The sequence below is a fragment of the Odocoileus virginianus genome, chromosome 6, assembly GCF_023699985.2.
Source record: "Odocoileus virginianus isolate 20LAN1187 ecotype Illinois chromosome 6, Ovbor_1.2, whole genome shotgun sequence".
Taxonomy (NCBI): Eukaryota; Metazoa; Chordata; class Mammalia; order Artiodactyla; family Cervidae; genus Odocoileus; species Odocoileus virginianus.
The window spans coordinates 29,595,318-29,620,036 of record NC_069679.1 but is presented as its reverse complement, the minus strand read 5'-3'; the positions used below and the strand labels follow the sequence as shown (position 1 = coordinate 29,620,036).

The window sequence follows — 24,719 nt, the reverse complement described above, 5'->3', positions numbered from 1 at the left end:
TCCTTCTCCAGGGGACCTTCCTCACCAAGGGAATGAACCTGCATCTCCTCACATCTCTCTTGTATTGGCAGGCAGATTCTTTACTGCTAAGCCACCAGGGAATCCCTCATAGTTGTTGACACCACCCTAATAAAAGACAATGACGAGAATTTTGAGGATCTATTATATGATAGAACTTATGGTCAAGATTTTAGGTATATTATACTGTTTAATACTAAAAAAAGAAAATTGAAGTAAGTAATATTATTCTCACTTTACTTAAACTAAGAGATACTGGTTAGGTAACCTTCCCAAGGTTATTCAGCTAGTAGGTGGTAGAACTGAATCCAGGCTGCCAGACCTGAGCCTTGCTCTTTAAAAGTATATTATACAACTTGAAATATTTTTCACTTCATATGATGCTCTAGTGTAACTTATGCCATTTTATTTTTAAATTCTCATTAAATTCTCCTTTTCATCAGCCTTGTTTGCTGATGAGAAAGCAAAGACAACCCAAGGTTGTACAGTTAGTAAGTGGTCAGTCACTGAGGCCAGGTCAAACTTCTGCTCTTGTACACGTAAAACTGTTCCGAACTCTGCGTCTCAACTTAAAAAGGCCTTCTGACTTAAAAATGATTATGAACAATGATCAGTTACTGAGAATTCTCCTTATTTACAGCTTCCATCATGCACACTGTAAGTTCTGAAAGTAGTTAAAGGTCTAATTTATCTCTTTTGCCCCAGTCTTAAGCATATGTACTTATTTGAGGGGCTGACAAATGTGTATTAAAATGAATTGGTAATAGGTCTTCCCTAGTATATGTTTTCACATATGCAGATCTGCCTTTGCTACTCCAAAATGTTAATTTATGGGGTAGTGCATTTATACATACATTTAAATGTATTTGGACAAATCATGGCACAATATTTTTAGAATAAGTAGACAAGAGCACAACTGTGTTATGGAATATCAATATTCTATGAATTTGGGACTATCTGAGCTAACTTTGAAGCTCTAGGACTCTCCTGCTTGACACTTTTAGTGTCAAGAATGTGATATTCAACTTTTAATGTTTAAATTGTTAATTTATTATGCCTAAATAACTATATTTTCCAGCTTTATTCTGCATTATTAAAAAAATAACATATACCAAATATGAGGTTGAACTTGATTAACAGTAGAGAGTTGAGGAATTGGCCCCTTATTTCCCAGAAATGGTTATAGATTGATTATCTTTTCATCAAATGACCTGGTCATATCTTAGTATTTAGGTTGGTAAAAAAGCAATTGCTGTTTTGGACTGTGAATTTTTAATCTTTATAACTAAGCTCAAACATATCTTTATTAATCAAAAGAGAAACCGTTACCATCAATACATTTTTATCAATGAGAAATGTTTGTTTTTTCCAGTAGCGTAAAAACTTGTGCTTCGGGATTCTATGAACCCTTGGAAAGTGTTTTCTGCCTCCTGCTGGTTGTGGAAGCATTTTCCCTGCAAAAAGTTGTCTAGATGTTTGAAGTAGTGGTAGTCAGTCGGTAAGAGATCAGGTGAATATGGCGAATGAGGCAACACTTCATAGCCAAATTCGTCCAACTTTAGAAACATTGGTTGTGCTAGGTGTGATAGGGTGTTGTTGTGCAGAAGGATTGGACCCTTTCTGGTGACCAGTGATGGCTTCAGGTATTGCAGTTTTCTGTGCATCTAATCGATTTGCTGAGCGTACTCATCGGATGTAATGGTTTTGCCAGGATTCAGAGAGCTGTAGTGGATGGCAGCAGACCACCAAACAGTGACCGTGGCTTTTTTTTGGTGCAGCTTTGGCTTTGGGGAGTGCTTTGGAGCTTCTTCTCAGTCCAACCGCATAGCTGGTCGTCACTGGTTGTCATATAAAATCAACTGATTGTTACCTGTCACAATCCAACTGAGAAATGGTTTGTTGTTGTTGCATGGAAGAAGAGAAGATGACATTTCAAAATGACAAGTTTTTGATTTGTGGTCAGCTCAGAGGCACCCCCTTATCGAGTTTTTTCAGCTTTACAGTTTGTTTCAAATGCCAAATGACCATAGAATGGTCGAGGTTGAGTTCTTCAACAGCTTCTTGTGTAGTTTTAAGAGGATCAGCTTCAATGATCCTCTTCGATTCGTCATTGTCAATTTCTGATGGCCACCCACCATGTTTGTCATCTTCAAGGCTCTCATCTCCTTTGCAAAACTTTTTGAACCACCCCTGCACTGTATGTTCAATAGCAGTTCTCGGGCCAAATGCATTGTTGATGTGGTGAGTTGTCTCTGCTGCTTTACGACCCATTTCAAACTCAAATAAGAAAATCACTTGAATTTGCTTTTGTCTAACATCATTTCCCTAGTCTAAAATAAATATGAAATAAGCAACAAGTAAAAAGATGTAACATTAGAAATTCACATTAAAATGATATGTAACATAACTACATTTATTTAAGAATGTATTCTAAAATCAAATGGCAAAGTCCAACAATGCAAAACCATGATTCTTTTTGCACCAACCTAAATAATTAAAATCTTAACACTTTATTTGATGATTTGACTATTATAATATCTCCTTTCTTATTACAGAAAAAAAGCAAGTGCTTCTTTTGTGGCCTGTATCTTCCAACATTCTCAGGCTAGTTCTGATTCCGAACTTGCTAAAAGGTTAACATAATTTGAGTTACTGGCAAGCAGAATTATCTTGGTCTCATTTTTGTTATTGTTGTTGTTGTTCCAAAGAAAACAAGTGTTTCATGTGCAATACTTTACATATTCAGTCAGTGACCATCATTCATTTCTGTATTTCAGTACATGAGAAACATACAATAAGTCACGAAAGAGAAGTTAAACCAAGAAAAAAAAAAAATATATATATATATATATGCTTTCACATCTTTTCCCCAGAATATCAGCAAAACATTGTCTTCTTGACATAGATTTCTATTAATGATTCTATAAAATATTTTATTTAAGCTCGAGTTAGAAAACCAGATGTTGCAAAGATCATAACAATTCAAGATACTTGAAAACTAAATCTAAGCAAATGCTACATAAGCATCCCCAGCTTAAGGTCCCATTTATTTATCTGTTTCTGAGGCAGCAGAGATAGAACCTGTGTTTATTTGCAACTGGCCCTGTATCTTGTTTAGCAGAGAAAATATGAATGCCACTCAGGGAATGATTTTCAGCACTGCTGTTTCATCTTACACTTTGTGTTCCACTAAAGTCCTCGGAGACAATTCTTATGCCATAGCAGCACCTGCTGGGAGAGGGGAGTTGGAACAGCCCACGCTGTTGCCTGCCAAACCCTATCCTGATTGAGTGACACTGCATGTCCTCCATCTTCTAATACTAAACCTGCCACAGTTGCTGCTCTTCAGAATCTTGCCTCTTCCCATAGATTTCCAATCACTAGCAATACCCTTATAATAAGATTTTCTTTAGCTCTTTAAAAAAATAAGCATTTTGCATGTGTGTGTGTGTTTATGTGGGTGTATGCATGCACATTTCCCTTTAGAATGTCCAAAAGCACATATCATGGTGTCTTAATCTCATGTTTCTTTTTAATGCATGCTTTCATCCTGCTCTGTAGCTAGATTTGTAAATCATTGTCAATCTTGCTTTATTAGCATCTTCTGCTTTATTATGGGTGAGTCAGTTAAAAAAAAAAAAGTGTGTGTCAGTGCAAAAAGGACAGTTTTTATTCACAGGATGTGATAAGAAGTATTTATGCTTATTCATATTATGGACAGAAACAGTAAGCTTGGCATATGGTATGATGGCATGTTTAAAAATGTGTCTATTTCATATGTGATTTACAAAAAAGACTGTAAGTAATACAAATCTTAAAATACGGGTCTAAACTGACATTCTATGGTAAAGCCACCTGGATTTTCTTTACTGATGATAGAGGAAAGCCACAACATAGACAAATTTCTCACTATTACCAAATATTTCTATATTTTACTTCCTTTCCTCTTTACTGTGCCAAAATTAAAATCTAGTGTAAGACCTAACTTAATGAAAACCTATTGTTTTTGTGTTTTTCCAGTTAAAAATAGAAAAAGTTCATGTGTAAAAAAAGTGATCTTGAAATTCATATACTTTATAACTAAGCTCAAAAAATCAAGAGGTTCATCAATAGTTTTCTTACTGTGGTTGCTTAGTAACCTTGATTGGTGCTCCATCAATCAATCAAAAATGTATTAAGCACCTCTAAAATACTTTAACACATCACATGGTATGGGAACAGTGTCTGAGGAAATAGATAAAATCTGCTACTTACCTTAGAATGTTTTAGCTACATATGTAAGGGAGTAGACATTTTGTCATAATACATTGATAGAGTAAGTCAGACACACTGTTATTCAGAGATGTGGAGCATGATACAAAGATACAGAAGTTAGGAAAGACTTAGAATAGGAAATTTCAGTTGGGCCTTAGAAGAATTGGGAATCATTGGATGGGAATTATTTTGGGAAAATCATTCCTACAGGGAAAGATGGAAGGCAATGAGTAGGAAATGAGCCAAGTGTTAAGCTGACCAAAGTGAAAGTGTTAGTCACTCAGTGCTGTCCGTCTCTTTGAAACCCCATGAACTGTAGGCTGGCACCAGTCTCCTTAATGCATGGAATTCTTCAGGCAAGAATACTGTAGTGGGTAGCCATTCGCTTCTCCAGAGGTAGCCATTCCCTGCTCCAGGGGATCTTCCCTGCCCAGGGGTCGATCCCGGGTCTCCTGCATTGCAGGCAAATTTTTTACCATATAAGCCACCAGGAATTTCCAAAAGCAGACCAAAAATAACCTATCTAAGTTGAATAGAGAGCTTTTCACAGAAGCACTATAACTTAATAATGGTGGCAGGTAAGATGGAAAACAGAGTGGGATTTAGTCTAGTTCTGTAAAATGGGGAGCTGCTGACACTATTTGAATTGTAAAATAATATTTTAAAGAAAGATTAGCTCAGAAATAGTAAGATCTTTCTAGAAGGAGAAAGAAAAAATCATCAGTTAGATTTTAGTGATTTATTTATAAAGGGGAAGATAGTTCAGAAGAAAGTGCAGCAATGCAATATATTATTATACCATATTAACCTATGGCTCTAGGATATTCTTCATATTTTAAAAAAACTGCAGAAGTACTCTGTGTGCTGCATATCATATAAATCACCATATTGTCTCCATGTTTTTACAAAACAGGAAGTATCTATTGGCAACCTTTATTTCTGTCATGAGAAATGAGCTTTTAGAGTGTTGCTGTCTTTCATCAAATATTGTTACCCATCATGGTCTCTGAAAGAAAGCAAATATGAGAAGCCCACTAATAAGTGAGGAGTCTTTAGCATGTTGAATTTCTTTTGTCATCTTGAATATCTTTCAAACACATCTCACTAGATATTTTAATTGACACAAATTATTAAGAAAATGATTCAAGCTTGTTTGTTTAAAGAGTATTTTGGATATTTGGACTAGAATTATTTTTATATTGAAGGGACTTATCAGATTTGCCTTGCATCATATGACTGTTTTCCAATGGCCACTTATAAATTCCATATATCAAGGCTGTTATTCCAAATCTTAGTGGTATGTTCAGCAAATCAGCTATGAGGTGCATGATAATTAAAATATTTCAACCATTAGTATGTAAAGGTCTTAAAATAAAGTTTATAGTTATGATATTATTCTTTCTTAGGCTGAAGACACTTAATTGAATGGAAGAAAATTGAGTGGAGTTAGAACCAGATGCTGACAATTTCACTTAACCATAGGCTTACCTTACTTACCCCATGTGTGTGTCAGTCACTCAGTCGTGTCCGACTCTTTGTGACCCCATAAACTTTAAGCCTGCCAGGCTCCTCTGTCCATGGAATTCTCAAGGCGAGAATACTGGAGTGGGTTGCCATTTCTTTCTCCATACTTAACCGATAGTCCATTATGAAAAGGCATTACTGATGTGCCATTGATAACTGTTGCAATTGTAAGCTGCTTAGTTCTTTGCATGTATGCTCAGTCCCTTCAGCCATGTCCGACTTTTGTGACCCTATGGATCCTTAAGTTTCCTCTGTTCATGGGATCCTCCAGGCAGGAATACATGAGTGGGTTTCCATATCCTCCTACAGGGGATCTTACCGAACCAGGGATTGAACCCAGTTATCCTGCATCTCCTGCATTACAGGTAGATTCCTTACCCACTGAGCCAGCTAGGAGGGCCATTCAGTTCTTTCAGTTCAGTTCAGTCTCTCAGTTGTGTCTGACTCTTTGCGACCCCATGAATCGCAGCATGCCAGGCCTCCCTGTCCATCACTAACTGCCAGAGTCTACCCAAACCCATATCCATTGAGTTGGTGATGTCATCCAACCATCCCATCCTCTGTGGTCCCCTTCTCCTCCTGCCTTCAATCTTTCCCAGCATCAGGGTCTTTTCAAATGAGTCAGCTCTTCGCATCAGGTGGCCAAAGTATTGGAGTTTCAGCTTCAACATCAGACCTTCCAATTAACACCCAGAACAGATCTTTAGGATGGACTGGTTGGCTCTCCTTGCAGTCCAAGGAACTCTCAAGAGTCTTCTCCAACACCACAGTTCAAAAGTTCAAAATCTTCAGTGCTCAGCTTTCTTTATAGTCCAATTCTCACATCCATACATGACCACTGGAAAAACCATAGCCTTGACTAGACGGACCTTTGTGGACAAAGTAATGTCTCTGCTTTTTAATATGCTGTCTAGGTTGGTCATAACTTTCTTTCCAAGGGGTAAGCATCTTTTAATTTCATGACTGCAGTCACCATCTGCAGTGATTTTGGAGCCCCCAAAAATAAAGTCAGCCACTGTTGCCCCATCTATTCAGTTCTTTACCTCCATGTAAAATCATTTTGTGATTTTTCAAAACCTCTAAATCTGCCTATATCCATGTGTAAGTCTCATGCTTACAAGAATGTGAAAGTGAAGTTGTTCAGATGTGTCTGACTCCTCGTGACACCATGGACTGTAGCCTACCAGGTTCCTCTGTCCATGGGATTCTCCAGGCAAGGGTACTGGAGTGGGTTGCCATTTCCTTCTCCACATGCTTACAAAGCTAATGTGTAATGTGTTGGCAGGAAAAAACAAAAACAAAAACTGCTGACTTAGACAGTGACAAAACACTCAAATGTGAGAGAATATGTTTCCTTTAAAACTGTGAGGTTTGAATTAAGGATTTTTCTAACCTTTGAGTTTCTTTTATTTATTTATTTATTTATTTTTATTAGTTGGAGGCTAATTACTTCACAATATTGTAGTGGGTTTTGTCATACATTGACATCAATCAGCCATGGATTTACATATATTCCCCATCCCTATACCCCCTCCCACCTCCCTCTCCACCCGATCCCTCTGGGTCTTCCCAGTGCACCAGGCCTGAGCACTTGTCTCACGCATCCAACCTGGGCTGGTGATCTGTTTTACCCTAGATAATATACATGTTTTGATGCTGTTCTCTTGAAATATCCCACCCTCGCCTTCTCCCACAGAGTCCAAAAGTCTGTTCTATACATCTGAGTCTCTTTTTCTGTTTTGCATATAGGGTTATCGTTACCATCTTTCTAAATTCCATATATATGTGTTAGTATACTGTAATGTTCTTTATCTTTCTGGCTTACTTCACTCTGTATAATGGGCTCCAGTTTCATCCATCTCATTAGAACTGATTCAAATGAATTCTTTTTAATGGCTGAGTAATATTCCATGGTGTATATGTACCACAGCTTCCTCATCCATTCGTCTGCTGATGGGCATCTAGGTTGCTTCCATGTCCTGGCTATGATAAACAGTGCTGTGATGAACACTGGCGTGCACGTGTCTCTTTCAGATCTGGTTTCCTTGGTGTGTATGCCCAGAAGTGGGATTGCTGGGTCATATGGCAGTTCTATTTCCAGTTTTTTAAGAAATCTCCACACTGTTTTCCATAGTGGCTGTACTAGTTTGCATTCCCACCAACAGTGTAAGAGGGTTCCCTTTTCTCCACACCCTCTCCAGCATTTATTGCTTGTAGACTTTTGGATAGCAGCCATCCTGACTGGCGTGTAATGGTACCTCATTGTGGTTTTGATTTGCATTTCTCTGATAATGAGTGATGTTGAGCATCTTTTCATGTGTTTTTTAGCCATCCGTATGTCTTCCTTGGAGAAATGTCTGTTTAGTTCTTTGGCCCATTTTTTGATTGGGTCATTTATTTTTCTGGAGTTGAGCTGGAGGAGTTGCTTGTATATTTTTGAGATTAATCCTTTGTCTGTTGCTTCGTTTGCTATTATTTTCTCCCAATCAGAGCTGTCTTTTCACCTTGCTTATAGTTTCCTTTGTTGTGCAAAAGCTTTTGAGTTTCATTAGGTCCCATTTGTTTATTTTTGCTTTTGTTTCTAATATTCTGGGATGTGGGTCATAGAGGATCCTGCTGTGATTTATGTCAGAGAGTATTTTGCCTATGTTCTCCTCCAGGAGTTTTATAGTTTCTAGTCTTACATTTAGATCTTTAATCCATTTTGAGTTTATTTTTGTGTATGGTGTTAGAAAGTGTTCTAGATTCATTCTTTTACAAGTGGTTGACCAGTTTTCCCAACACCACTTGTTGAAGAGCTTGTCTTTTTTCCATTGTATATCCTTGCCTCCTTTGTCGAAGATAAGGTGACCATAGGTTCGTGGATTTACCTCTGGGCTTTCTATTCTGTTCCATTGATCTATATTTCTGTCTTTGTGCCAGTACCATACTGTCTTGATGACTGTGGCTTTGTAGTATAGTCTGAAGTCAGGCAGGTTGATTCCTCCAGTTCCATTCTTCTTTCTCAAGATTACTTTGGCTATTCGAGGTTTTTTGTATTTCCATACAAATTGTGAAATTATTTGTTCTAGTTCTGTGAAAAATACCGTTGGTAGCTTGATAGGGATTGCATTGAATCTATAGATTGCTTTGGGTAGTATAGCCATTTTGACAATATTGATTCTTCCAATCCATGAACACTGTATATTTCTCCATCTGTTTGTGTCCTCTTTGATTTCTTTCATCAGTGATTTATAGTTTTCTATGTATAAGTCTTTTGTTTCTTTAGGTAGATATACTCGTAAGTATTTTATTCTGTTTGTTGCAATGGTGAATGGTATTGTTTCCTTAATTTCTCTTTCTGTTTTCTCATTGTTAGTGTATAGGAATGCAAGAGGTTTCTGTGTGTTAATCTTATATCCTGCAACTTTACTATATTCGTTGATTAGCTCTAGTAATTTTCTGGTAGAGTCTTTAGGGTTTTCTATGTAGAGGATCATGTCATCTGCAAACAGTGAGAGTTTCACTTCTTCTTTTCCTATCTGGGTTACTTTTACTTCTTTTTCTACCCTGATTGCTGTGGCCAACACTTCCAAAACTATGTTGAATAGGAGTGGTGAGAGTGGGCACCCTTGTCTTGTTCCTAATTTTCGGGGAAATGCTTTCAATTTTTCACCATTGAGGGTGATGCTTGCTGTGGGTTTGTCATATATAGCTTTTATTATGTTGAGGTATGTCCTTCTATTCCTGCTTTCTGGAGAGTTTTAATCATAAATGGATGTTGAATTTTGTCAAAGGCTTTTTCTGCATCTATTGAGATAATCATATGGTTTTTATCTTTCAATTTGTTAATGTGGTGTATTACATTGATTGATTTGTGGATATTAAAGAATCCTTGCATTCCTGGGATAAAGCCCACTTGGTCATGGTGTATGATTTTTTTTAATATGTTGTTGGATTCTGTTTGCTAGAATTTTGTTAAGGATTTTTGCATCTATGTTCATCAGTGATATTGGCCTGTAGTTTTCTTTTTTTTTGTGGCATCTTTGTCTGGTTTTGGAATTAGGGTGATGATGGCCTCATAGAATGAGTTTGGAAGTTTACCTTCTTCAGCAATTTTCTGGAAGAGTTTGAATAAGGTAGGTGTTAGCTCTTCTCTAAATTTTTGGTAGAATTCAGCTGTGAAGCCATCTGGTCCTGGGCTTTTGTTTGCTGGAAGATTTCCGATTACAGTTTCGATTTCCTTGCTTGTGATGGGTTTGTTAAGATCTTCTATTTCTTCCTGGTTCAGTTCTGGAAAGTTATACTTCTCTAAGAACTTGTCCATTTCTTCCAAGTTGTCCATTTTATTGGCATAGAGCTGCTGGTAGTAGTCTCTTATGATCCTTTGTATTTCAGTGTTGTCTGTTGTGATCTCTCCATTTTCGTTTCTAATTTTGTTAATTTGGTTCTTCTCCCTTTGTTTCTTAATGAGTCTTGCTAATGGTTTGTCAATTTTGTTTATTTTTTCAAAAAACCAGCTTTTAGCTTTGTTAATTTTTGCTATGGTCTCTTTAGTTTCTTTTGCATTTATTTCTGCCCTAATTTTTAAGATTTCTTTCCTTCTACTAACCCTGGGGTTCTTCATTTCTTCCTTCTCTAGTTACTTTAGGTGTAGAGTTAGGTTATTTATTTGACTTTTTTCTATGAATCTTCCCCTTAGCACTACTTTTACAGTGTCCCATAGGTTTTGGGTTGTTGTGTTTTCATTTTCATTCATTTCTATGCATATTTTGATTCCTTTTTTGATTTCTTCTATGATTTGTTGGTTATTCAGAAGCGTGTTGTTTAGCCTCCATATGTTTGAATTTTTAGTAATTTTTTTCCTGTAATTGAGATCTAATCTTACTGCACTGTGGTCAGAAAAGATGACTGGAATGATTTCAATTTTTTTGAATTTACCAAGACTAGATTTATGGCCCAGGATGTGATCTATTCTGGAGAAGGTTCCGTGTGCACTTGAGAAAAAGGTGAACTTGATTGTTTTGGGGTGAAACATCCTATAGATGTCAATAAGGTCTAGCTGGTCCATTGTGTCCTTTAAAGTTTGTGTTTCCTTGTTAATTTTCTGTTTAGTTGATCTATCCATAGTTGTGAGTGGGGTATTAAAGTCTCCCACTATTATTGTGTTACTATTAATTTCCTCTTTCATACTCGTTAGTATTTGCCTTAAATATTGCGGTGCTCCTATGTTGAGTGCATATATATTTATAATTGTTATATCTTCTTGGATTGATCCTTTGATCATTATGTAGTGTCCTTCTTTGTCTCTTTTCACAGCCTTTATTTGAAAGTCTATTTTATCTGATATGAGTATTGCGACTCCTGCTTTCTTTTGGTCTCTGTTTGCGTGAAATATTTTTTTCCAGCCCTTCACTTTTAGTCTGTATGTGTCCCTTGTTTTGAGGTGGGCCTCTTGTAGACAGCATATATAGGGGTCTTGTTTTTGTATCCATTCAGCCAGTCTTTGTCTTTTGGTTGGGGCATTCAACCCATTTACATTTAAGGTAATTATTGATAGGTATGGTCCTGTTGCCATTTACTTTGTTGTTTGGGGTTCACGTTTATACAACCTTTCTGTGTTTCCTGTCTTACGACCTTTCTGTGTTTCCTGTCTAGAGAAGATCCTTTAGCATTTGTTGAAGAGCTGGTTTGGTGGTGCTGAATTCTCTCAGCTTTTGCTTGTCTGTAAAGCTTTTGAGTTCTCCTTCATATCTGAATGAGATCCTTGCTGGGTACAGTAATCTAGGTTGTAGGTTATTCTCTTTCATTACTCTAAGTATGTCCTGCCATTCCCTTCTGGCCTGAAGGGTTTCTATTGATAGATCGGCTGTTATCCTTATGGGAATCCCTTTGTGTGTTATTTGTTGTTTCTCCCTTGCTACTTTTAATATTTGTTCTTTGTATTTGATCTTTGTTAATTTGATTAATATGTATCTTGGGGTGTTGAATATCTTGGATATCTTGAATTTTGATTTCTGAGTTTCATTTTATAAACACAAAATATTATTTTGGTCTTATTATTTATGTTTTAAATATGGATTATACATTCCACTCTAAAACACACATATGTGTTATTAATTTCTTCTCCCTAAAGTTCAAATATAATTAAATTAGTGCCATACTTATTTTAGGATTTTTGGAAATATGAATCTGGTTGTCCTTCTGGAGACAATTCCACTTATTACTTAGCTTATTATAATTTTTATATTAAAGAAGTGCATCTTATTTAAATATTTGCTATTAAAACACACTATACAGATTTATATGTTTGAAAGCAATAAGTTCATAATAAGCATATTCTGATTTTTTTGTTTCTAACAGCATCATATTTTCTCATATAGTTGAGATGAACTAACTTTCCCCTGTATTATTTTGAGTGAGGAAAATAAGCCCACCATTTTCTGAGTAAAAGCTAAGATTGAATTTCCTCACCTTCCTTCCTAATGAAGAAATGAAAGCATTTTTATTTTCTACACTTGCTTTAGTTTACAGCCTGTGATAAAATGGAAAAGTTGACAGAAAACAAGTTTGCTCCAATTATTTGTCTAATTTATTTTTAAGTTTGGAATGAGAAGTTTTGGTGCCATATCATGTTTTTGAAGTCTCTTTGATTATAGCATCTACTACAATAGCATTTTAGATAAGAAAAATCAAAGCAAGGGCAGTGTATTATAGGCTATATATCAGACTATATATATCTTTGTGTTTTTAATGAGAGACATTTTTCTAGCAAATATATTATGAATAAATCAAGCTGTAGACATTTCTTACATTTCTACTTAATTTGATGTTTTTGTTGTGAGATAATATTTTAATAAAAAATAACTTAGTTGATTAGAGAAAGAGCATAAAAACCATTATGACCAAATTAAATAATATGTCCTGTTGGCACTTTTGTTTGTTTGTTTTTAATTTATAATTTATCTATCCAAATCTTTAATGAAAGGTGAAAGAAAAGGAAAACTGCAAGAGCCCTTTTTTGACTCTCTTTAACTCTTACTCTTTGAGGGTCCATGGACTATAGCCTGCCAGGCTCCTCAGTCCATGGAATTCTCTAGGCAAGAATACATGAGTTGGAAGCCACTTCCTACTCCAGGGAATCTTCCCAAACCAGGGAGCAAGCCAGTGTCTCCTGAATTGCAGGCAGATTCTTTACCTTTTGAGCCATCAGGAAGATCCCCTTAACTCTCACCTACCTCCCCAGATCTCAAAAACTACATTTGAAATCTATATTAACAATATATTTTATAGGAAATTCTGCTGGTTGCAATAATTGTAGAATTATTACATTTGGTCATTATTGCTTTTTAAAAAAATATTCATGATTTTTATCTATCATGTTTATTTCTGTTATGGGCTTTCCTGGTGGCTCAGCTGGTAAAGAATCAACCTACAATGCAGGAGACCTGGGTTCGATCCCCAGATTGGTAAGATCCCCTGGAAAAGGGAAAGGCTACCCACTCCAGTATTCTGGCCTGGAGAATTTCATAGATTGTGTAGTCCATGGGGTCAGAAAGAGTGGGATACAACTGAGTGACTTTCACTTTTCTTTCTGTTACAGTCATAGCATTTTATCTTTTCTCCTTCTTAACTCCTTTTGCCCTCTCTCTCCTTCTTCCTTCCTCAGTTATTTCATAGCTTCCTGGTTTGTGCCAACCAGAAAAAGTAGGGCATCGGGCTTTAGAGATAGAGCAAGACATTCTGTGCCTTCACCGAGCTGTGTGGTCAGGGATATAGACATGGGGGAAAATACAGGGTGAAGCCATGAGTACAGGCGAAATGGGTATACACACAATATGTGGTCAAGAATAGTGAACGACCAGCTCAACCTAGGGGTGACCTGAATCCCAACACATGGGACAAGCAGGAGTGCTAGAAGACAGGGCCAGACTTGCTGACACAGGAAAGAACCGCAGGAGCACTGAGGTCCAGTGTCAGTGCAGCTGTGAGTGAATGAAGGTTGCAGGGGTGAGCGTCTCTAGAAGAGCGTGTCTAAGACTGTTCTCTAGATTAGTGTGTCTGGAGTGACACTCTTGTTATTGAAAAGTGGAGTTTTCATCAAATGAGCTTTGGAAAATAGGCTGCATTAACATTTTAAGTTTCTTTGAGTTCTTGAACCCTACCATATGCTAATATGCATAGCACATATTATAGAAGAGTGAAAGATGAAGAAAAATATACCAAAAATAAAATTTACCAATAATTCCATATTCAGAGAGAACTCCTTCCTATTAGTGTTTCAGTGTACTTCCTTCTAGGCTTTCTTTTCCTCTACATTTTTCCCCATGTCAGTTTTGTTTTCCTCTCTAACTCAATGATCAAATGCCTCACTGTCTTGATTTGTACATTTGGTATAAACATTTTTACTGAGTTCCTTTAACTCAGAGACTGCAAAAGAGAGTGGGGGATGCTGCAAATATAAAGGTAAATCATGTATATTCTCCCCTCTAAGAAGCTCTCTGCTAACATTCATTGGCATTTGTTTTATATAAAAATATGTTATGATACATACTGTCCAGTAACATCTTTTACTCACTTATTAATAGTGGTTATAGCTGGCCATGCTATTCACAAGAATGCTTTCCTTGCTTAACAATATAAATATCTTTGTCAATAAATGTGGGTCAACTATATCATCACTTAAAAATGCTGCATCATAATCTATTATATGACTATATCATGATTTTTTAAATAAAATCTGTCAGTCTGATTTCAGTTTCTTTTTTTAATTAAAGCAGTGTTAGGATGAGCACTCTCATTGAGGATTGAAATTTTCATAGTGACAGAAGCATAATTGCATTTCTGATGATAAATCTTATGACAGGGAAGCAGGAGGGCTGGAAAAATTAGACTGGTGACAGAAAGACCACTTAGGACATTGTCACAAGAAGAAATGATGACTTTACTAAGAAATCTTCCTATAGCCATGAAAAGAAATGGGAGATATAAGAAATGTTTTTGACATAGAAACCAAAGCAGCTGATTGGAAGTGATGAGTTAGAATAAATGCTGAAACAAAGAAAAGCCTATGGTTTTTAATTAGCAGATCAAGTGTCCTCATAATTAGCTATCAACTAAGTCAGAAATAAATAGTGCTTAGGCTTAAGGACTTGCAAGAATTTTGGAAAATCATAGTGGGCTGTAATTACTGACTGAAAGAATCTTGAGGTAAAGTTATAATTCTTATTATAACCCTACCAAACAGATATTCATGAGAACAAACAAAATCTCCTAACAGAAAAAAAATAATAATGATAATTTAGAGTGTTCTAGAGAATGGAAAATTTAATGTGGAGAGAGAGAGAGAAGCCTATAAAAACTTAACGTTTTAGGACATTCTTAGCCAAGAAAATTGCAAAGAAAGGGTTAACTCTGAAATAAAAATTTCAAAAGCATCATGGAAAGGGTGGAAAATAAGCTGTATTTTAACTGGACTTTGGTATTTATTTTTAAATGAGCAAATATATTAAAAAATAAATTTATAACTTACCTCGATTAAAACTGAGGTTTACATTTCTATAATTTTTATTACAAAAGGAGAAAAATTTATCCAACAAATGATTACATTTACAAGGGAGGTTTTTTTTCTTTTTCTTTTTTAACTGTTTGGCATGATAAATTTAAAAAGAATATAGCTAGTCAAGGATCTCTTTTTGTTAGACTGGCCTAATGTAATAAGATCTTTGAATATTCATCTTCTTAAATCAGAAAATTGATACTTTTATTAGCCCTCTCCTCTCTGTAATGTTTTACTCTTTGTTCCTATAATCAGAACATGAATACCCTTGAAGATGGTTAAATATAAATTCTTAGTTTCAAAAGTGAAGAAATTCATACTCATAGAGTGTTTAAGCTTGGCCAACGTCATGTGAGACTTGATTTTGGAAAAGGTGAAGTTTACCAATTTTAAATAATAACACTCCACTAAATAATCTTTTAATGTATAATTTATTTTCATTTATTTCATACAAATGTAAAATAATTTGGATATTTATTTTGCCATATATGAGAATTATTCTAGTATTGTTAAATATAGATATTTAAGGCAGATATATAAGATCCAACATAGAAAGATAAGGTAATTTGCAACATATGTGTTACATATTCCTTCACATTTCTACCTTGACTCTTTTATTATCCCTGAGACGCCAACCAAGAGTCCAGTTTGTCCATAGGAACAAAGTAATTATGAGCAAAAGGAGAGGAATCCAAAAGGATTCCTTTGAAACACCATAGTTTGCTAAAGCTGGCTTCAGGGTTCATATCTCTACATCAGCCACCTGCTATCAATTTCCCTCAGTTTTAATTCTGTTCAAATCAAAGTATTTATCTTCTCTTATTCTCAGTTTTCTCATTTGTTAAATTTTAATATTAAACATTTGATTCAAGGATGGTCATGAGAATTCATGAAAATGTAAAATTCCTAACTATACCAGATACACAATAGGAGCATAATTAATGTTAAGTGTTGAGGTTATTGCTGCTATTCTGTATCCTTTCTCATGAAGGGTGAATAAATATTTCAGCTTTTTTTTGAAACTGTTGTTACAAGATGATGCTTGTTTAGTATTGTATCATTCTCTGGTGGTTCACTTCAAAAAGAACAAATTATTTAGCTACATTATTTAGTTGTTTATATCTACAAGAGTAAATGATTTAATCATATAGTTTTTTTTAATGCAGCCATATTTAAACATGTTTCTGTTAATGCCATTTCCTAGAATATATATATATTTCAAGAAGATAGTGGTAAATGTTTCATGTTTTCTAATTTCTAAGATGCTGTGCATGGTTTAAATAGTTTTTTAAACTAGAAGTAAATGAAGGAATTAAATGGAAAAGCAGACATGAAGATATTTAAACAGCAAGATAATTAATTCCAATATAACTTTGTAAATTTTGTTTTCTATATGTATAAGAGAAAAACAGTTCAACATTAGTAGAAAAATATCTTAAAAGTTAAATATGTTTGTTTTTGTTCCTGGGCACTGGAGCACAGTAATGCTAGAAGGGCAAATAAAAATTTTGCCTTTTTGTCCGTATGCAGTATTACCTCCAAAGGGGAAAATGTATGACATTTTCACAAGGATAGAATTATGTGTATGTTTCTGGTTATTCTTGTTCTGCCATTCTAATTTAGCCCAAGCTTTTCTTACAGATCCTCTATTGTATAAATACTTTTGAATTCATATACATTTGTATGAGAAGTAAAAGTCTTCCAGTGGAACAGGAGATACCTTAAAAAAAAAAAAAACTCATTGAATAATACTTCCCTTTTATTAATTCATGTTTTCAAGTGTGGTAAAGTTAACTTCTTGTAAAATCAATCTGGTACTTCCCTGATGGTCTAGTGGCTAAGAATCTGCACTCCCAGTACAGGTGGCCTGAGTTTGATCCCTGGTCACAGAACTAAGATCCCACAAACTGCAACTATAAGCCCGGACACTGCAGCTACTGAGGCCACGCATCGCAGCTAGAGAAGCTGCCGCAACACAATAAAGACCCAGCACAGCCAAAATAAATAATAATACATAATTTTTTTAAATCAACCTGATTTTCTAATAAATATCTTCAGTAACATCAGAAATTAGCTTTACTTGAGAAAATTACATTCTTGTATTGTTGAACTGTATTTTTCAAAACTCACTTGAAATACATTTTATAGAAATAGTGGCAATGTCATGACAGTCTATTTACAATGATCTCAAAATGTGTTCAAGGCAAATCATATGAAATTCAAATGTCAAAAAATATTAAAAATAGAAAAGAATGATACATTCAATTGTCAGAGTGTGGTATTGTAATCCATTGTTCCATTTCATTTTCTCAGGGGAGAGAACAAATCCTAAACCTTAGCTGTTTGGTCAGTTGGATTTTATATCAGAGGTTCTTCTTTTTCCCCTTCCTATTGCATTTACTGTACCTAGTAAGTCTATGATATCTCTTATCCCTTTCTAATAGCATCCTTGGGTAAGAGATAATGGCCTAAGAAGCAGAAGACTGAAAAGCTTAACCTTACCTTAGCAAGTAGGATCACTCTTCTGTGAAATGCAGATGTTAAAGACCCAGTTAATGGTTGATAATGACAAATCATGGAGTAGATTGTTCTTATGTTGATCATTCGCGTTCCTGTTTAATGCTTATTTGTCTTGCTAGTGTTTGAAGACCTCATTTGAGACCATGAAAACAATTTAGAATTACTTAAATGAGAGTATGTGCCACTTATTCCCAAGATGTCTGTAATTTTTGTCATCTGAATTGTCACACTTCTTCAACCAGCAGATATTATTTCCTTATGATTTTCTGTGTTTGAATATGCTTTACCAGTATATACTAACCTTGAAAAATTTTCTTTTTCCCATTTCAAGTTCCACCCAATCTGACTGTTCCACAGGAAAAATCACCTTTGGTCACCAGAGAAGGAGACACAATAGAACTGCAGTGTCAAGTAACTGGAAAACCTAAACCCATCATCCTCTGGTCTAGAGCGGATAAAGAAGTCGCAATGCCTGACGGGAATATGCAAATGGAGAGTTATGATGGAACACTGAGGATTGTGAATGTATCTAGGGAAATGTCAGGAATGTACCGATGTCAGACCAGCCAGTATAATGGATTTAACGTGAAACCAAGAGAAGCTTTGGTGCAGCTCATCGTGCAGTGTAAGTACATTTTCTTTTCTAGGTATTTCTATTAGGGGGACAAAGGAAGAAAATTAGGTAATTTTTGGAGTTGGATTAGGAACCAATATTTCTACATTATTGCTACCCAATTTAAACTATAATTTCCCTAAGTCTGCCTATTACTTGAGCTAATACACACTAATGGAAAAGAATTGTGTTAGTATGAGAGTGATGATTATGATGGTGTTATGTCATTGGTTAAGGCCAAAGAATCAACAAGCCTAATGGTTAAAAACTGGCCATGTGCAATGAAGCAAAATGGAAATTGGAAGTAATTGCTAATTCAGATTATAATACTCTTTTGTTTTCACTGTTTATGTTTCTGCTTCAGCAATTGCCTGTCCTTTGCCCAAATTATTCACCTATTTCAGGGCATCCCTTTGCTTAAATTGTGGAGACCTAATCATTGCAATGCTATGTTTGCTATCTGAAATTGTAAGAGTAGATTACATAATTGTAGTAATATTGAGACAATTCAGGCAGATATTAGGTCTGGTTTTGTGCTTTACTTTCCTAACAGATAATTATTTAACTCTGAGAGCTGAATATGATAGATTTTTAACTATCTTCATTGAAAGTGCTAACAAAAAATGCAGACATAGTGTGCCTTGTATTTGCTTTTAGTGTAAAAATGCCTAAATTCATGAAATTTAAAAGCTTAACAATGTCACTGGTGTTGGGTTATTAGAGAATGATGCCCTGGTATTTTGGATAACTCTTGGTGTGGGTACTACTGAAGAGAAGAAGCGAGCTAAGCACAATCTGTTCAAACTCCAGGAATGTTGCTGTAAATTTTAGTTGAGGTATTATTTGTTATTTACATGGTGGCAAAACCTTTAATAAAAAAAATGAAGTGGAATTAACTATACACTTCAATGAGCAATGATGTTCTTTTCTTCTGTGGTTCTTTTCTAACGCAGAAAATGGAAAATAGAAATCAGTCCAAAATGTCTGTTTTTACATTAGTCTTAAACACGTTGGCAGATTGAATTATCTTACTTTAAATTTGGAAAAATAACTGAAATATGGAAGGATTATGTTTGCAACAGATAACAACACACATTTTTATGTCTGAGGAATGTGAATGTGAGTAATGGGAGGAGAAAGGGCCTGGCTGCTGTTTAACCCTTTCCTGTCCCTATAGTTTAGAAATTCAGCTTTCAATGTGCTGTTTGTCCTGGAGATAAGCAAACTTATACTTGTCAAGTATCTTACTAGTTTTATCTGTAAAGAATGCAGCTCTTAAATGGTAAGTTCCATTCCACAGTTGAATATTACCTTTTCTTTTATTTCTCACTGACCTTTATACTCATGATAATAAGCTCATGGGGTAGGAGGTTCATGTGAAAACAAGTTTCAGAAAGAAAAACAAAATTTTAAAGAAATCTCTCCTCAATTCTCCAATAAATAAGAGACACCCTCAGGTAATCAGGATGTGGACACAGTTTGGAGTACTTCATTCTTGCTGATAATCACAGGAATATGTTTTTCCTGCAGAGTTAGCAGGAAGTGTCAGTGTTCCTAAAGCTATTGAGCAATTTGTTTTCACTCTGCTCACAACTCTCTGTGGAAGCTGTGACACAAATAAAAGCTGTGGAACCCATTGGCTGTAGGCGATTTTGAATTAAAGTTTCAAGAGCCAGGATCTTTAATCTCCATAGAATATACTAACCTCTAGGATTCCTTTGGTGACCTAACTTCCCCCTTTTTTGCTTCCTAATAGATTGCATATATAATAAATTCAGCACCAGATCTTAAAATTCAATCCTATTAGTATCAGATGAAGATAAATACTGGTGCAGTTGTCTCTAGTGTCACAAGGATGTAATTGACTAAAAGACATCAATAGACATAGGCAAAGCCGAATTCATTTAATGCACAGGAAAAGATCTGCATCCCAAGGTGACTTTGCAGAGCAGAAGGTATAATCTAACAACACTTCCTCTCAGAGGCAAGTTCCCCAGCCTACCAGGAAACATGGCTGGGTGCCAGCAGTCTGACCAGTTGCTGGTGAGAATGCCCTAATGTCTTTCAAAAAGCTCTCTTTCATGTATTCCCAACTCTTCTGAAGAATCTGGTTATGTGTCTGAGCATCTGCCAGGTACAAATAACTGGTAACATCTCCAGAAGCCTTAACTACTTAAGGCTTATTCCTGTAAAACTAGTCATGCAGAAATCTTGATAATATTTTAAAATGATAAACAATTTAACTTTTATGGTGATTTCTTAAAAGAATGAAAATAATATGATATTTGTGCTTAATTTGGATAGCTGTGCCACATGTGCAAATAATTCATATAGAATATAAAATAAGCTTTTTCATTTACTTTATATATCATATATCCATTTAATATTTAAAGCTATGATTTATGCATTTTGTATTCTCAGCATAATATGTTTTTTGTTATAGCTAATCAGCAAGTGTGTTGTGTAAATATAACAAATGGAATGTGTATATATATGGAATATATTTATATAAATATAAATATATATCTATATATCTTCTTGTATAATTCATTCTTTATTATTTAGGGTTCAGGAATATCTGAGGACTAGCCACATAACAGTTTAACAGCTGAAAATGTCCAAGTGTATGAAGGGAGGGGATGTCAAATACTCTAACTTGTACCTAACACAGTTTTCAGGTTGTGAACTCTACACTTTATTATCTCCTTTCCTAAAATATGTTACACTGACAAGTTCTAGGACAGTCTATTTTGCAAACCCATTATATACACCCAAAATATGTATATATATAAACATATATTTATATATAATTTTATCAGTTTTGAAACATGAAAGAATGAAAAATAGATGATCATAATAGATAAAAAACACACAAAAATATGTCTCTAAGGCATATTTTCCCTTGTTAAGTTTTAGTTGTGTCCAATTAAACAATAACCAATCAAAAGAATTAAAGAAGTAATTATATTAGTAATTGATGAGCAGAGGTAGTAAGACCTAAGTATAAATAGTATAATTGTTTTTATACTGCATAAAAAATGAAACAGTCCACTTAGCTTAATATTCTAAATCTTCAAGTGAAATTTATTCTTAGCCAATGTGTTAAAATTACACAGTAGTCATTTTATTAAAACTTTTTAAATTATTTACTATCCCCAGTTAATTTGCTTCTTCTTAAAATGTGTGGATAGTGATTTAGCAAGTGACAGAAGCCTAGAGGTATTTTACACCATTCTATGTCCTATTAAGAGTAGCTTAATCACCATAATGAAATGGTTTAAATTATTAAATTTTTGTGCACATTGCTCATTCCTGAAAGCTGAGGCTTATTTTATAATATTTTAATTTCTACAATAGCAAGTTAGTACAAATGATATAGACTGGAATGAGAAGTTTCAAATATAAGGTCTTTAAAAATAGTGGTTTAAAATTCATCAACATTTTTAAAAATGCTAGATGAAATTGCAGCATATATTGTACAGTTTTTTTTTCTTTTCTTTTTTCATTTTTTTTTTAGTTGGAGGCTAATTACTTTACAATATTGTAGTGGTTTTTGTCATACATTGACATGAATCAGCCATGGATTTACATATATTCCCCATCCCTATCCCCCCTCCCACCTCCCTCTCCACCCGATCCCTCTGGGTCTTCCCAGTGTACCAGGCCCGAGCACTTGTCTCATGCACCCAACCTGGGCTGGCAATCCCACTCCTGGGCATACACACCAAGGAAACCAGATCTGAAAGAGACACGTGCACCCCAATGTTCATTGCAGCACTGTTTATAATAGCCAGGACATGGAAGCAACCTAGACGCCCATCAACAGATGAATGGATAAGAAAGCCGTGGTACATATACACCATGGAATATTACTCAGCCATTAAAAAGAATTCATTTGAATCAGTTCTAATGAGATGGATGAAACTGGAGCCCATTATACAGAGTGAAGTAAGCCAGAAAGATAAAGACCATTACAGTATACTAATACATATATATGGAATTTAGAAAGATGGTAATGATAACCCTATATGAAAAACAGAAAAAAGAGACACAGATGTACAGAACAGACTTTTGGACTCTGTGGGAGAAGGCGAGGGTGGGATGTTTTGAGAGAACAGCATCGAAACATGTATATTGTATAGTTTTTAATAACAGACCTTTAAATATTCAGCCACTATTTAATTTCATTCACATTTTTTGAAAATATATAATAATTCTTCTAATTTGCTTATATATTTTGAAGCAGTATTAGAATAGATCATTGAAAATAAAAATGTTGCATAGGTTAATCAGTTCATTATTTAAAAATTATAGTATGTATGAGCCTATTGAACAAAACTAGAACACTTTCCTAAACATAGTAGTGGTAAAGTGATTTTAAAATTTATCCAGTAAAATAATGATCATTTAAATAGTAATTAAATGAAAATGTCATTGGAAGAGTATATTTAAATATTTATATTAAATGAAGAAGTCCAGTTATGCCTATGGTCCTCTAAAAGAAATTATTGCTCTTTGAAGTGTGTGTGTGTGTGTGTGTGTGTGTGTGTGTGTGTGTATAAAACATACTGTGATTTTAATTTCATAAACTATAACATTTTATTTTTAATAAAAGCCAAACTTTAAATGGTTTTATCTCAAAGCACTGGTAAAAATCTTTCAAGGAAGTAAGAAATCTTTTAGTGAAGAAATATATTTCAATATATTTTGAGATATATTTTCTTGAAAATCAGGTGAAGAAGATATATACTACTTTGGATGTCAGTTTTAACCAAAGCTTTATTATCTGTAGGCACCTACAATTAAAGATATTTCTTTTATAAGATATAAAGTACACACTAAAACTCCAAAACTGACAAGTTTTAAAATATATTAAGTAACCATCTTTTAGCTATCTTCAAGTGAGATTCCATGCTCCTTTTACTTACAATTTCTATTTTCCAAATGAAGGAAAACTATGAAAGAAAACAATCAGAGCTATTGAAAGACCCGTGTTCCTCATCTATTTCCAAAGAGAGGGAACCATAGATTAGAGCCATTATCACTTACTCTTTTACTCAAAAAGCTTATTGAAGAGTGCATGTTTATTTCTTTCAATCAAATGAACATTCAACCAAAGCAGAATATCATGGACCTTATAAAGAAAAGGAAAAGTAAAGACAGATTGGAATGCCATGTAACAGATATGCTGACTATTGTTAGATGGATTACTGAGTAATTTTCTACAGTGTTGAGATATACAGAATAACTGAATTGAACAAATATAACTGCTTTTTGGGTTATTTTAAAACTATTGTGACTAAATTGATCTAAAGATAATATGAGAGAAAAGGTATTGATTAAAGAGGAAACAAGGAGGAAGTTTGCCATATTCACACAGGGAGATGTTCAAGGCTATACAAGGGAATTTATAAGTAAATGGACAATAATTTTACTTAAAGAATAATAATATGCCTTCTAACATAACCTGGAATGCTCTATATATTCAGGTGTATTCTTATTTTTCATATTAATTCATCCCATCTCTTCTCAGCCTCATAGACATGGTAATTCAATGTTGCCTCTATTGTAGACTTCTACACTCCCATTCTCCTCTTCCCACCAATTCTTCAACTCTTTAACCGTTTAAGTCCTGCCTCAGTCCTCCCCCTTTAGTAAGCCCCTTGGTTACTGAGAAGGACCCTCCTTGATAACCCTGTAGACACTGGTGTTTAGTATGCCCAATTTGGAACTTCAAAGTAAAACTTCATTTTGAACATGCATCTTAGATGACAACAATAACATTAGAAGATAGACTTCTTTCAAAATCATTGGCTATTATTTCACTGTTGTTGTTGTTCAGTCACTAAGTTATGTCTTGACTGTTTGCAAACTCGTGGACTGCAGCACACCATGCTCCTTTGCCCATCACTCTCTCTCGGCGTTTACTCAAATTCATGTGCATTGAGTCAGTGATGCTGACTCACTGTTGACATCATCAAAAACCTCTGTGCTATCACTTATAGAATGAGTTTGAACAACACAAAAAGTCCTTCTCATGGAGTTATTTCTTTCACCAGTATGACTTGATTCTAAAAGACTTGGTTTACTCTCATAAAATAAACTTACACTCAAAAGTTGAAGACAAACCCTTCAGGTTATTCAAGAGTATATCAGAAACAGAAATGGTAAGTTCAAGTTTCTTTTCTCTACATTTTAGGTAATGACAGCACAAGAGTGTACAACCACTGCCTCTGTAAGAATCATAACTTT

At 34.8% G+C, this 24,719-nt stretch overlaps 1 protein-coding gene across 1 annotated transcript in view; it reads left to right on the top strand.

Annotated features, from left to right (window-relative positions):
- MDGA2 (MAM domain containing glycosylphosphatidylinositol anchor 2) overlaps nucleotides 1–24,719 on the top strand; it is an 854,438-nt gene that overhangs the window by 634,632 nt on the left and 195,087 nt on the right. The window contains exon 8 of the mRNA XM_070469091.1: nucleotides 18,186–18,479. Coding sequence (XP_070325192.1) covers nucleotides 18,186–18,479 — 294 coding nt within the window. The remainder of the gene's footprint in view (nucleotides 1–18,185; nucleotides 18,480–24,719) is intronic.